The sequence below is a fragment of the Stigmatopora nigra genome, chromosome 13, assembly GCF_051989575.1.
Source record: "Stigmatopora nigra isolate UIUO_SnigA chromosome 13, RoL_Snig_1.1, whole genome shotgun sequence".
NCBI lineage: Eukaryota > Metazoa > Chordata > Actinopteri > Syngnathiformes > Syngnathidae > Stigmatopora > Stigmatopora nigra.
Window position 1 is genome coordinate 141774 of NC_135520.1, and position 14249 is coordinate 156022.

Here is a 14249-nt window from a genome sequence, read left to right on the forward strand (position 1 = left end):
TTAGTCATCAAAATTCTTTTTGTTTTTTTTTATTGAAACCTATTTCATAACATGTATCCATCTGAAATGTCTTTTGTTACCAGACTATTATCAAATACGAGATCATTGAAAAAGGCTCCTGGGAAGTCACGTGGTGCTGACTTATCTGCGTTGGAGTGGAAAAAAACAACTTCTAAAATGGGCTGAAGACTCCATTGATTGTTCGCGCTCCACGGCGATAAAAATCAACGTGGAGCCAATTGAAAAAACTTCCAAGAGAGAGAGAGGAAAAAATAAAACAGAGTTGGCGCACTTATTGTACTTGAATGGGCGCGGTCCACCTGTTCCGAGTGGCCGTGTCCCCGGCCGGTCCATCCAGGTCAGCGGCGCCCCCTGGACCTCCCGCGGGCGGAGGTGAGGTGTCCGGCCGAGCGTCTCAGCTTCTTCCTCTCCCGCTGGTGGTCCCGCTCGGCCTGCTCCTGCTTCCTCTGCCGCTCCGACTGCAAAAGCGCAACACGGCCGCTCATTTCTCTCGCCTCACATACTCTGATACGACGAGATGGTCTCTTTTCCACGTCTCCCCGCACCGACAGACCGGAATCAAATCGCGGGGCCCGCTTCCCCGGAGGATCATTTGATTCGGGTGTGTCGGAGTGGGGAAGGGGTGGAAAACAGCTCAGGACCCGAGCATTGATATCTGAGGGGGAGGGAGGGAGGGTTTGGTACCTGTCGAAGCGTAAAAGTCATCTGCTTGCTGCCCACGGTGGTGTCGACCACGTCGCCGACTCCGGTGTGCTCCTCCATCTTGAGACGGTCCCCCAGGGACACCCTGGACGGAGTAGACGACGGCGCTTTGTTCAAAGAGCGGACGCCAATGTCCTGGATGGAGACGCTCTCGGGCGTACGTACTTTTGAAGTTTGCGCTTTGGCGACACGCTGCGGAAAGAGCGGAACTCCTCCCCGCTCTTGATCTGATAGAAGCGAGGCTGGGCCGCGTTGTGGGCCGGGCGCTGCGGCGGCGGCGGTTTGGCCGGCGGGAGGACGGCTTCCCGCCGCCCGGCCCGGGCCTGGCGGGAGTCGCGGTTCTCCAGCCAGATCAACCTGCGCTGCTCCCGCACCTCCTCCACCCAGGTCTTGTCGTCGTCCGAGCTTTCCTCCTCGGAGCTGGCGCGTCCCTCCACTTCCTCGTCCTCCTCGTCTTCCTGCGAGGGGGCCGGCGGCAGCCACGGTCAGCAAAGGTCAAAGGCCGAGGGCGCGGCGCGGCTTACCCGAGAAAGGTGGTCGGATTGCAGGATTTGCCGCAGCTTGTTTTTCCTCTTTTGGCTGACTTTGGAGACGATGGGGTTGAGCAGACGGAAATCCTCGGTGGCCTCGTCCACTTGGTAGTCGGGGTTTTCGAACATCACCTTGAAGCGCTCGTCGCCCAGGATAGTGGGGAGGACCTGCCGTGGCCCCCGCCGTTAGAATGGGCGGGCTAGCGGGTGGAGAGCGGCGGCAGCGGCCACGGCGGCGGCCACGGCGGCGGCCACGGCAACCTACCTTGCCCTTCTTTGTCCTGGATGGCTGCGGCTCTTGACAGTCCCCTTCCTCCATGAGTTTGAGGGCCAGCTCCTTGTTGACTTTGGGCAGCGCCTGACAAAGATGCCACAAAATGGCTTGTCGTCACAAGGTTCTTTAGCGAGGCCTATTTTGTTCATTTAGCGGACGGCGGCGCCGTATATTTTTGGGGCTATTTTCTATTCCCTTATTTTGAAAGGGCAAACAATGTGTCTTTTTTTTTGCCTCCCTCCTCCTCCTCACCTTGATCTGCACCCGCTGGGTCCTGGACTCCTCGATCTTCTGACGGATCTTATCCTTGCGGTACTCCTCGTACGCAAAAGGATTGGCGATGCTTTTGACCTGAAGCACAAAGAAAGCAGGTGAGGAACTGATGACGCGCAATGATCTTTTCCGACAAAAGCTCGTTTTCCCCAACAAAAAACAGCAGATGAAAAGGCTGCAAAAACCAACCTTGTGATAGAGCCTGATGTCTATGAAATAGCCATGCATGTAGGCCCTGAGGAGGGACGAGCCCACCAGATGAGACAGACCTAGGAAGAAATAAAAAAGAAGGGAATGATGAGCAACGGATTTAGCCCGGCCCACGAGCGGATCATTCCTGGAAATCTGTCCGGGGAGGCTCTGGAAATGAATAGCGCGGCGCTATTCTGCCGAGTCGGCCGAAAACCAGACAACCCACCCCGCCCCCGTCCCTCTCCGAGGTCACATCATCTTATAGAATATGACACACCGGAGCGTTCCTTTCCGCGGGACAGATTACGCAAGAGGCAAGGTATAAAGATCCGGCCGGCGGAAAACGGACACCGCCTTTTGCCTCCCGGTAATTTGATCGCTTTAGCGGCGAGGACAGCCCGCATTCCAATGGCCGCTCAACCCCGGCAAAGTCCCCTGCCCGCCACTCCTTTGGCCCCCCTCCTCCCCCCCAAACGTTGAGGAAATAAAAAAAAAAAAGGCCGGGCTCATCTCCGATGCGTCCAAAGTCGAGAAAGTCGGACAAGCCACGTGGATCCCGGGCGAAATGTGAACGCAATTAGACCATGGAGCCAAAATGAAAAGGGTTAGAACTCACCCAAATTGTCCAGATCCTTGCGCGTGACAAACTTATAATCGTCGTAGACGGTGCTCTCGGGGCTCTCTTCCAGCTCTTCCGTCAGGTTGTCCAGGAAAGAGCACCATCGGGGGGCCGGCCCGAGGGCCTGGACGCAAAGCGGGCTCCGGGTCAGCCCAGGTCAACAGTCAAAGAAAAAAGGGCAGACCAACAGAGACGCTGCAAAATATCTCGCCCCTCTCTTAACGCTTATACCCCACGACGTGGGTGAAATAGCGAGAGGCCGGGACAAGAGTACTGACCACTTCTACTAATCACGTCAAATGCAATATTCCAAAATGTGGGACAGGTCCGGTTTGCAAAAAAAATTAAATGAATCACTCACCGGAATGTAGAACGTGTTCATCTTTGGATCTTCGTTTGCCGTAAAAAGCATACCTAGCAAACATACAGACGGAAAGATGAGATGACCACATAAGCGCTGTCACGTAGTATGTTCGCACATTTGAATACTACGAGAAACAATGTAAAGTAAAAGACGAAATGCCACCATCTAGAGGTGGAAGAGCACATCGTTTACTAGACTCGGATTGACCAAATCTTGGTAATGGTGGAGAAAGTCACCTGACTCGGGGTACATGCAAACGTCGTTAATGCTGGACTCGGGCTGGATGGAGGAGAACACTTTACCCTAAGGTGAGCAGAGGGGGAAAAAAAAAAAACAAGTAGAAAAAGATACAATAAATGAATAGCAGCACTTTAAAAAGGTCTATCCGTCACTTACACTATCTTTGTTCCAAATTTTGATGATTTTGCGGTCCGCCGACACCACCAGGTCCAGCGGATCGTGGAAGACCAAGGAATGGACGGGCAGGTTGTAGAAGTGGTCTTTCACCAGCAGCGGCCGGCTGGAGCGGAGGTCGTACAGCAGCACCTGCGGCGGGGACGCCAAAGGTCAACTCCCCAGTCGGGCTATTGACAAAGGCGGGATGGCCACGTAACGTACCTGTCCGGTGCTGGTGCCGACGGCCATGGTGAGCGAACCGTTAAACTTGAGCGCAGTGATGGAGGGCAAACTCTCAACTCTGTAAACAGAGCGAGGCCAATGTAGAAGTGGCTATATCCGGACGGATAAAAATTGGCAGAACGACACGCACTCCATTCCGTCGGTGAGGCCGCCCAGGGCGCAGTCCACCAGGCCCACTCGCTTGCGGACGCGGGGGTCCCAGCATCCCACCTTTCCCTGAACGCCAAAGCGTCAAAAGCGTTAAGGGCCACCCCATTGGCACAAACGGGGCTCATTTCAAAGAAAACCTTCACCGATGTCATCGTAAACCTTTGACATTGGGCCGACGATTTACCTCCGAGGTTCCGCAGGCAAACAAATGATGGACGGGGTTGATGTCGCACACGTTGTTCTCCCTGGTGGAGAAAAAGAAAAGACAAATGATTCCTTACGGTGGCGTTTTTTTTTCCTCCCTGAAAATTCTGCAGCGCACTCACACGGCGTCCGTCTCCAGTGAGTTGAGGAACCGACCTTGTTCGAGATTCAATCGAAAGATTTCGGGACTGGACAAAACAAAGTGTACAAGTTGAGCAGAAATGTGTGGCCTCGCCTCGCCCGGAAGAGTGCTAAAAAGAAAGCATTTGCTCACCTCGCTCCCACAAAATAAAGGTCACACGAAGGGTAGTGGTAAGAGAAATCTCGTCCAAACTTGGGAATTCGGGTTTTGTAGTAATGGCCGTGCTGGGAGTGAAACTCCACGTAACGGTCGGGGCGCAAAAACACAAGCTGGCGGCGGGAGGAGAAGCAACGTGGCTCGGTCAGAAGAAAAGAAGAAAAAAAGAAGACAGCGACCCAATCCCACAACGTGGCAAACGGACAAGATTACCTTGGAGTAGTCATCGGACAGTATGTCAAATGCCACCACTGTAAAAGGGAGGGCAAAGCTAAAGGAGACGATTCATGATGGCGCTACGCTAAAGATGCCGTCGGCTATTTACCGTCGGAGTCCAAGCAGCGTTCAAACTTCAACGAAAGTTGGTAGGTGTCGTAACAACGAATCCTGGGCTTATATGTGCCTAAAAGATGGACAGGTTGAAGAGAGAAAGAGGAGAAAAAAAAACATTCATTCAAAATGAAAGAAATACATATAACATCCCCCGCCCCCATGGGGATCATTACCTGCCGCCAAGAGGAACTGGCCATCTCTTGAAACCTTTATGGATGTGCAAACTGTGGGCATCTCAAAATCCTGAATGAGCTCAATCCTACGTTGGATGTCTAAAAAAAATACGAATCAGATACCATAAGGACCTTCCAAAATGGCGTTATGTTTAAACATTGACATGGTTGCAAGCACCGATATTTTTTATAAACCTTGTATCCAGATACAACAATAGAGTACTTGGGAGAGCCATTTCCAACTTACCGACATCTTTCTTTTGTAGCTGTCGCTTCTTACGATCCGACAGCCACTGCAGGAAAAATAATAATTGTGTGACAATGTCCTTAATACTGCACGGGAAAGGGCGAGCACGAGAAATGTCAATGAAATGCGTTCTTAGCAACAAAACCCAGAGACGAACACCGTTGTTATGCTAGCAGGAAACATTTCAAAAGATTTTTGGTGTACTTAAATAGCAGTAAAGAATCTCTGAGTTGTGCCCTCTTACCTCTGGGAGAGACTTTCCGTGGCTCAGATTATAAATTTTAACATCGTTGACGCTTGAAATCTGCATTTTGTAGCCAAATTCCACATGCTATTTATTTATTATGGATGTGACCAGCGAGACCACGTTGAGGCTTTGGGGCAGAACCGGAAGTAAACGTACGCCGGACAAGCGTGTCCGTCGAGAAACTGCGCCTTGTTTGGCTTCCGTACAACTGTTCCATTTTCAGCTGGTGTTCAACTTTTTATGGGGTTTGGGTGACACGATGAGCTTGACTGAGCGAGCGTCCAATTCACCATTCAACATCTGTAAGGAGTGAAACCCTCCTGCTTGAATGGAAGTGAAGCAAGTGTTACTTGTGTACCGTGCGTTTAGCCGTCCCAACTCATGTTTTTTTAATGACACCGGGCTTAATATGGCGTGCCATTCATGAAGCCACTACGGGGACTACCGGCGCTTTAAAAACATTGTTTGCCGGATATTTAGTCAGTGATACAGAGAACATTGGGTTAGTAAGGTTAAGGTTAAACTCCGATTTGTGTCTATCGTGCGAAGCGAAGCTACAGTTCCGCTCGAACCGAGAGGAATGTTTTCCCAGGGTGCACCGCATATGACGTGGCGTCCCCCCATTGGCTGCCAGGTCGACGCCCTTTGACTGACTTGGTCCCGCCCGCTGGCGGTGCCCCGGAGTTCGATGTGAGTCAACACATGTCAAGCGGCGAAGATCTCGAGCACCAATCATGGCGTTCAACCTGAGCCGCGGCTTCTTTGACGTCCGCCAGAGTTTGCGTCGCGGTCCAAAACTTTTGGCCGAGTCTGTTCGAGGAGTCACTCGGGAAACTTTTGCGAGTGCGTCTCACAACAAGAAGGTTCCATCTGGGGATTCCACTTTAGCATACCCGGAATCCAACGCCTCTGCCAAAATACAGGTAATAACCGCCATGACTGTTATTACACTGTTGTTTAATGATAACCGTGGTTGCTGGAGCACAATCTACTTGTCGTCGTGTAAAAGGCAGACTATAACCCAGACTTGTCGCTAGTCAGTCAGTCGCAGGGCACACAGAGAGATCCAAATGACCAATCATAACACCGCCACTAGCGGGAATCGAACCCGCGGCTGTCCGCACCAAAGTCAGGTGAGTGAACCTCTACCCCAGGGGTGGTTCACTGTGAATGTGGTAACACAGAATAGGAGCAAGACTGAATTGGGCCATCGTCCATGGAGCGAGCCTGGCTTACTGAATAAGCAGGCCATCCCCAGTGGAATTCTTGCTTTTTGAAAGATTGTCTTTGTGTTCGACGAGTGCGCAAAACCAATGTCACGGCCATGGTGACGGCAAATCTCTGCCACGAAGTCTTTGCGCGTGTGACCAAAGTCTTGCCCTGGCCTTTCTTTTCAAACGACCGCCGTGTAAAAGAGTTATGCGGGCAAAGGTCGGCGTCAGAGCCAATCGCCGCCGCTCTTAAATGATTAGCCAGATTTTCACTGGGGTCACCTGCCATCCGGCTCTTTTTTGTTGCACGGACGCGTCGAGCCAAAGACCGACGGACGACCGAGACCCTCTCTGTCTCCTTGGCCAACTTATGGATACGCCGGTCACGCGGCATCTGTGGCGCCAGTGTAAAAAATACATTTCACGGGCCTTTGAGCGCAGAAAGGTCAGGCGTTTGTCACGAGGAATCTCTGCCGGTGTGACTTTTCTATCAGGAGGAGCCGAGTGACGCACCTCCCGCGCCGTTGCTGACGGACAACTTTGGCCGCAGACACAACTACTTGCGCATTTCCCTGACGGAGAAATGCAACTTTCGCTGTGAGTCCACACTTTTGGCGTCAGCGGAAGCCGGGACTCTGTGACCGGAAATGGCGAGCCGTCCTTTCCGTCAGGTCGCTACTGCATGCCGGAGGAGGGCGTGAGCCTCACGCCCAGGGGCCGTCTTCTGGCCACGGGCGAAATACTGACCCTGGCCCGCCTCTTTGTCCGAGAGGGCGTGGACAAGATCCGACTCACCGGAGGGGAGCCGCTCATCAGGCCCGACGTGCTGGACATCGTGGGTAAGGGGCTCCTCCGGTCAGGCGCGCCGCCGTCTGTTTCGGCCGGCTCCGGTGGCCGACGGCCTTTTCCCACACTGTGGTGCGTGGCGGCTGCAGCCCAATTGAGGAAGTTGGAGGGTCTGAAGACCGTCGCGGTGACCACCAACGGCCTCAACCTGGCCAGGCTGCTGCCCCCGCTCAAAGAGGCGGGCCTGGACCTGATCAACATCAGCTTGGATTCGCTGGTCCCGGCCAAGTTTGAGTTTATCGTCAGGCGAAAAGGCGGGTTTTCTCTCTTGAAATCTCCTTTGTGACAATTCCACCATCCAACTCATTGGGCCCCCCGTTGAAACGTTCGCTCTTCTTCATTTGCAGGCTTCCACAAGGTGATGGAAAGCATAGACAGGGCAATTGAAATGGGCTACGACCCCGTCAAGGTGCGTAACGTGGCTAACGTGGCTAACGTGGCCAACGTGGCCAACGTGGCCAACGTGGCCAACGTGGCTAACGTGGCTAACTGGTGTGCCTGTCTTCATTCTCTGGGGTCTATTCTAGGTCAACTGCGTGGTGATGCGAGGCTTCAATGAAGACGAACTGCTGGATTTCGTGGCTCTGACGGAGAAGAAGCCCCTGGAAGTGCGCTTCATCGAATACATGCCCTTCGACGGTCAGTCTGACTGGACGGTGGCCCGGTGACTTGGCACTAGGGCAGTGCGGCGTCACCGGGCGGCCAACCTCTGGGTCCCTTTTCAGGCAACAAATGGAACTTCCAGAAGATGGTGAGCTACCGGGAGATGTTGGATGGCATTCGACAGCGGTGGCCCGACCTGGAAAAGCTTCCCGCGGGAAAGTCGGACACGGCCAAGGTCGCGTCTTTAAGTCCCCTTCGCCGACGTTCTTCCCAAAATGCCGTGCGACGGAGGCTTGAAATCCCGTGCGCGTCTTCCATTCCGACAGACATTCAAGGTGCCGGGCTTCCGGGGGCGGCTGGGCTTCATCACCTCCATGTCGGAGCATTTCTGCGGCTCGTGTAACCGCTTGCGCGTCACGGCGGACGGCAACCTCAAGGTGAGGGAGGACAGGGCCGTAGACTTTTTTTCCGCTGGTTGTCGCAGCCGTCGTAGCGCGCCCCGTCTTCCAGGTGTGTCTGTTCGGCCGCTCCGAAGTGTCCTTGCGAGACGCGCTGCGCTCCGGTGCGTCGGAAGAACAATTGCTGCAGATCATCGGCGCCGCCGTGGGCAGGAAGAAGCGGCGGCACGCGGGTGAGAGCCCGTCCCCCCGTCCGTCCCCTAATCCGGCCTCCAGAGAGCACCCCGTTAACGGCGCCGTGGCTTTTCAGGCATGTTGAACATCTCCCAAAGCAAGAACCGACCCATGATCCTCATCGGTGGGTGACGCTGCGGCCGGACAAAGTACAAAGTCTGTCGTAAGCTAATCCGTGGCCGGACGGCTTGCCCACGGACCGCCGCAAAAATGCTTTCCGCCGCCGGAACATTTTCCCGGCCGGCAAATTAGCCGGCGGCCTAGAAGAGTCCGCCCGTGTTTTCTGACATCCGTGCTTTCTCGTTGCAGACCCTTCATCCCACTTTGTCGCCGAGGGCGTGGCAGAAGAATCTCCAAAGTCGCGGCCCGGCGCCGAAGCGGTCCCCCGAAGAGCAGCCAGCCGCCTCCCCCGGACCTCCGTTGGCGCGCCGCTGCGCCGGTCGCGGACGGAATTAGGCCACGCCATACGCCACCATCACACCAAAGCGGGTGGTCCGGGGCGCCGCCTCCCGTCGAGGATCCCCGTAGAAACCAGAGCGCACTCCAACCCGGCGTCGGACCACGGGCCGGCGTCCGTCGACGGACCGACGTCGGACCACGGGCCGGCGTCCGTCGACGGACCGGCGTCGGACCGGCTGACCCACGTGGACGGTCGGGGCCGCGCGCGCATGGTGGACGTGGGCCGCAAGACCCCCACGCGGCGAGAGGCCACGGCCAGCGGCGTGGTCCTCTTGTGCCCCGCGGCCTTCCGGCTGCTGCGGGAAAACCGTCTGGCCAAGGGCGACGCCACGGCCGTGGCCGAGCTGGCCGGCACGGCGGGCGCCAAGTGGACCTGGGCCCTGCTCCCGCTGTGTCACCCCGTGGCGTTGGACCACGCGCGGGTGGAGGTGCGCCTGGACCGGGGACGTTGCGCCGCCGTGATCACGGCCACCTGCCGCGCCACGGGCCGGACGGGCGTGGAGATGGAGGCGCTGACGGCCGTTTCCGTGGCGGCCTTGAACGTCTACGACATGTGCAAGGCGGTCAGCCACCGCATTGTCATCGGCGACATCAAGCTGCTGAGGAAGACCGGCGGGAAGAAGGACTTTGTGCCATCTTCCGCTCCGGAAGCGTCGGCGCTCACCGTTCACCAAAGCGCCGATAATAATAACAATGATTAAGGACGGGGGCGTCGGCTTAGCTACAGCAGCAAAGTATGCCAATGAATGGAATCAATGGAAAATTGTCCAATAAAAGCCCGACTTTAAAAACCTTACCAAACATCAGAGGTGGCCAAGTCCTGTCCCGTACGGCCGCTATCCACTCTCTTTCCCCCCCTCCCCCTCCTCTAGCGCACCTGAATCAAATGATCCACTCATTAGCAAGCCGGCCGTCCACGAGCTTGATTGGATACAGGTGTGTCGGGGGAGGGAGGGAGGGAGACTTGGAGAAGAGACTTCTCTCCAGGACTGGACCTGAAATGCTCATTTTTACAGACTTCTCTCCGGGACCGGACTTGGCCACCGCTGTTAGAAATAGTCTTTTTCTTTTTTTTATTTATCTATAGTAGTCCAGCCTTTGTGTTTGATGGAAAAAGCATTGATGGCAAGGGACAAATGTTTATTGTAACCCTACAAAGGACACAGGATGAGGGGAGGGGGGGGGGGGGTTCCAAAAAAATAAAAATAAAATTATAGCAAAAACCCATTGTCAATATTACACATTTGTCAATATTATCCACCTTACACGGACCACAGTTTATAAATCATATATTGAAGATATCATTCGTGTAATGCCGCGTGTACGTACAAAATAGAGTCAACTAAATAAGGCAAATAAATAGAGGTACAATTTACAGGAAAAAGTAACATTCCTCAATTTTTTAATGGAGTTTTAGTTTTATCTCAAACATCAAGAAAGGTGTACAAAATACTGTTGTTTTTCTGTGAAGGGTACTTTTTTTTCTTCCCACCATAAAAAATACCGACTGCTCACAATGATACATCCTCAAAAAGTGGGTGCAATATTGTTCAGGCAAAGTGATGTATAGAACACGGTGTATTATTATTATTATTATTATCATTATTATTATTATTATTTCCTGTCCAAAAGCTTATTTCTTGCACCACAGCTTGTGCACGCCACTTTGTGAAAGCGCTTTGACGCCGAGTGCGCACTTGGACACGCAACAAAACATGACTTTTTTTGAAAACTATAATCATTTTTAAATATTTTTTTTTTCAAACAAGCCAAAGTCAAGGCGACACAGACACACACGCTCTGCGTCGTCGTCCACGATCCAATCCCTCTTTTCTTTTTCTTCCGGCCAGCGGTCCAGCCGGAGTACCAATCACTTGCTCCTGTCCTCTTTTCAAATTCTCAAATTCATTCTTTTTTTTTTTTTTTGCAGCACCCTTCGCAGCTCAAAAGAAATCAAAACCTCCGAAACATTGCAATTGGAAACGTCCCGTGGTAAAAGTGCATTGGAAAAAAAAGTCCAAGAAAAAGCTACCGTCGTGTCCTTCCGTTGGATTTGCTTAGCCAGTCAATGGCCAAAACCAAATGAAGCTCCAAAACAAAACACGGCTGGAATAATACTGACGCAGTAAACGGGGTGGGGGTTAAAGCTCTGGATGACCCAAGTCAAGTGGAAAGAGCAGACAGCGCCATTTAAATAAAATAACGCTCGGCGGCGCTACTTTGGGAGATAGAAGTGAGGGGGGAAAATAATGATATGACGGTATGGATTCCATGCTTCAAATCAGTCGTTTACATCCACGGGCAAAGAGGAGCTCCGCCGCCGACTCGGAGATCAACGCGCGCTCGCTGGGACGAAAGCAAAGCCGGGAATATCGCACATTCTCTCTACCGCTCGCAAAAGTGGACCCCAAGTGCTCGTGGGGTCAAGTGCTCTGCCATTGCAAGCCCCCCCCCCCCTCTACCGACACCTCCCACTGTGACCATCAAAGCCCACTATTGTGGCGCATTTGCAAGTGCTTTAAAACAACAGCTTGTGCAAATCATACAAACACATTCACTGCCATTGTCGGAGCTAGAGGTCCAAACCCATTTGACGAGTGAAGAGAGAGAGAGAAGGGGGGGGGGGGTCTCATTAACGTCTAGGGCCGTCAATGGCAGTCAAATAAACAACAATGAATCATGACTTCAGGAAATGAGTTTGTGCCAATGTTGTCAAGTCCTCTGCTCTAAACCACACCCTCTGGTGGTCAGAAAGCAAACTACTAGTATTGCAGCATCCAGCGTCACATTTAACGAGACTTTGCAAATGCATACGAGATCACTTCCAATGGCTACAATTATTGGAAATAGCATATCCGCCGGTGGTGGCCCAGAGTTCAAACGGACCGGGAGGGACCGGGAGGGACCGGGAGGGCCGCAGTGCAAACCAGACCAAAAGAAAAGGAGAAATTCATCACTCCATTTGAGCCAGCGTCCAACCACCAGTGGCAAATATACAAAACTCTTGTGGTTTCCCGACGCCGACTCTTTTCCCTTTCTCCCCGTGTTCTCTCGCTTGGAGGAAAGAGGAAGACGCCAAAGGCCGGCGAGGCTGCTCAAAAGTCAGCCGAGAAGGTCGAGGCGTTGGACCCCCCCCACGCGGACGCCGGCCGGGTCGGGAAGACTTTTTTTTTTTTTTCTTTTCTTTTTCCTGACCTCTTTTAGTAGTTGACTTTGGTGACGGGCCTTTCCCGTCCGTTGGCCACGTTGACGGCGTTGTCCTCCAGCAGCTGGTGGACGGAGCGCTTGCGGTTGCGTTTCAATTTGTTCAGGTCCTTGTCAAAAACTTCGCCGGAACGCAGGGCCGACACCAGGTCGTCAAATTCCCCTCCCGCCTCCTCCGATCCGCCGCTCTTCTTGGAGCGGCGTTCTCGCTCCCGCTGTTCCTTGAGCTGCAAAGCCAAAAGTAATACAAATTGACAAAAGCCTGTGGAAGGCGGGCAGGCGGGCGGGCGGGTCTCACCGCGGCCTCCAGACGCATTCTCCTCTCCTCGTCGTCTTTACGCCGCCGCATGTTTTCCAGGTCTTGGCGGGCCTCGGCGAACGACTGCAAGAAGGTGTCGAAGATGCCAAAGAAGTCGTCGGGCTGCATCCTCCCTTCGTCCTCCCCAAAATGCTTGAGAGATTTGGCAAACTGCGCGCACAGAGCGGCCGGCTGGCGGTCAGATCCACCAGCCCTGCCAGACTTTTGAAGCGGAGGAGCCCACCTTGTCCTTGGCCTCGCCCAACTGCTCCTCCAGCTCGGAGAAGCCGAAGCCGGCCACGGTGATGAAGTCGCCGATGACGGCGGCAAACTTATCGCCGCGCTCCCGACTGCCGCCCTGCTGGTAGTGCAACTCCTGGCGGCGGGAGCCCAAAGCGTCAGCGCCGCCGGTCTGGGCCGGTCTGGGCCGCTAAAAAGGTCAACTCACCGCCTCCAGGGCCTTCAGTCCACTTTTGATACTGTGCACTTCTTTTTCCAACTCGGCCAAACTGGAAAGGACAAGACAACGGGCTGAATATTTCTCCCCTTTTGAAAATTGTGGCCAGGACCAGGACGGTTGGCCAGCTAGAACTCACTTGACTTTGGCGGCCTCCGCTACGCTGTTGAGGTCCAGCTGGATGTGGAGCGTGTCGGGGTAGTTCTTCTCAAAGATCATGATCAGGTAGTGCAGCATGGTGATGTTCCTGGCCGGGCAGAGAAGAAAAAAAAAGGCTCGGTCCACGTCACGCACGGATGGCCAAAAATACAAGCGTCGGTGGAGGAAGTCACCTGTCGATGCTGGACTTGGTGTCCACGATCTTGTTGAGGCTGGAGACCTTGAAGCCGTAGGCGTTCCCCCGCTGGCCCTTGTTCATGAAATTGCCAAAAGCCAGGACCACCTCCAGGATCTGCGTCAGCCTCTTGCTTCGGACCACCTCTCTGGAGGCGTTCAGGATGGCTGACCGGGAGGAAATGCTGACAATGCTACGGCTAAACCCCAAAAGACACTGGCCGGCGTTCCTTTTTCTCACCTTCCACTTTGGGCTTGGTCTCGGCCAGGCGTTCGGCAAATTTCTTCTTGAAGAACAGGGCTTGCAGTCGGTGCTGGTAGTGGTCAATTCTAGGAGGGAAGCAAAAAAATAAATAAAGTTGGAGCACCAAGTTGGAGCACCAAATTGGAGCGCCATCTATCTATCCCCAGCCGGCCGGCGGCGTACCTGCTCATCTCAAAGAGAAAGCGATCTGCTCGGGCCATGCGTTCCAGCTCGTGTTTGTGCTCCTCCAGGAGATCCACGTCGCTCTTTTCCGGGACAAATTTCAGCAACTACACGCACGGAAAGGGACGGACCGGCGCTCAGTCCCGGTGGGCCAACCACGCCGTGTCCCTCGGGAGTGGGCTCGCTGTGTCACCTGCTCCAGCATGTCTTTGGCCAACTCTTCTCGCTCGTCCATCTCCAGGATGGCCCTCTTGATCTCCTCGTTGCTCATTTTTAACCTAAAAACAAACAAACATGGAAATGAATGGAATGCTTTTGAGCGTGCGTCCCCCCCACCCCACCCCGTAGAAGCAGATACCGACTTGGAGAGGAGGATGATGCAGTTCTGGGCCCGCCGGCCGTCGATCACCGACAATTCCTTGACTTTGCGCGCGCTGACGTAGATGTCGTCCATGGAACCCGTCTCTTTCTGCGGGGAACAAAGGATGGCGCGAGGAGATGGCGTGACGGAGA

The 14249-nt window shown here is 53.9% G+C and overlaps 3 protein-coding genes across 9 annotated transcripts in view; 1 reads left to right on the forward strand and 2 right to left on the reverse strand.

The window, feature by feature from the left end:
- On the reverse strand, positions 1-5847 carry nol10 (nucleolar protein 10). Its single transcript, XM_077730544.1, has 21 exons — positions 5264-5847; positions 5020-5065; positions 4773-4871; positions 4592-4669; positions 4480-4517; positions 4243-4379; positions 4091-4156; positions 3949-4009; positions 3745-3830; positions 3594-3672; positions 3372-3521; positions 3212-3278; positions 2973-3025; positions 2609-2735; positions 1990-2069; positions 1780-1878; positions 1519-1611; positions 1248-1421; positions 889-1181; positions 706-808; positions 1-479 (listed from the first exon to the last, which is right to left on the reverse strand). The coding sequence occupies exons 1-21, from the start codon at positions 5327-5329 to the stop codon at positions 360-362; spliced, it is 2115 nt and encodes a 704-aa protein (XP_077586670.1). The 5' UTR covers positions 5330-5847; the 3' UTR covers positions 1-359.
- mocs1 (molybdenum cofactor synthesis 1) lies at positions 5504-10253 on the forward strand. Of its 7 annotated transcripts, none has more exons than XM_077730542.1 (11): positions 5510-6189; positions 6972-7074; positions 7149-7316; positions 7413-7577; positions 7671-7732; positions 7851-7962; positions 8049-8161; positions 8253-8363; positions 8437-8557; positions 8635-8682; positions 8868-10241. In XM_077730542.1, exons 1-11 carry the CDS (start codon positions 6001-6003, stop codon positions 9716-9718), a joined length of 2043 nt encoding a protein of 680 aa, XP_077586668.1. In that variant the 5' UTR covers positions 5510-6000; the 3' UTR covers positions 9719-10241. The 7 variants fall into 7 exon arrangements, with proteins under 7 accessions (XP_077586663.1, XP_077586662.1, XP_077586665.1 ...); XM_077730543.1 differs by having other exon boundaries at positions 5516-6189; positions 8635-8721; positions 8868-9016; XM_077730541.1 differs by having other exon boundaries at positions 5506-6189; positions 7149-7577; positions 8868-10250.
- The window catches only part of daam2 (dishevelled associated activator of morphogenesis 2), an 18211-nt gene continuing 14102 nt past the window's right edge, over positions 10141-14249 (reverse strand). The window contains exons 17-26 of the mRNA XM_077730535.1: positions 14099-14205; positions 13930-14014; positions 13737-13843; positions 13551-13639; positions 13309-13477; positions 13116-13223; positions 12968-13028; positions 12764-12895; positions 12520-12690; positions 10141-12448 (exon numbers count right to left, since the gene is read on the reverse strand). Coding sequence (XP_077586661.1) covers positions 12218-12448; positions 12520-12690; positions 12764-12895; positions 12968-13028; positions 13116-13223; positions 13309-13477; positions 13551-13639; positions 13737-13843; positions 13930-14014; positions 14099-14205 — 1260 coding nt within the window. The 3' untranslated portion in view covers positions 10141-12217. The remainder of the gene's footprint in view (positions 12449-12519; positions 12691-12763; positions 12896-12967; positions 13029-13115; positions 13224-13308; positions 13478-13550; positions 13640-13736; positions 13844-13929; positions 14015-14098; positions 14206-14249) is intronic.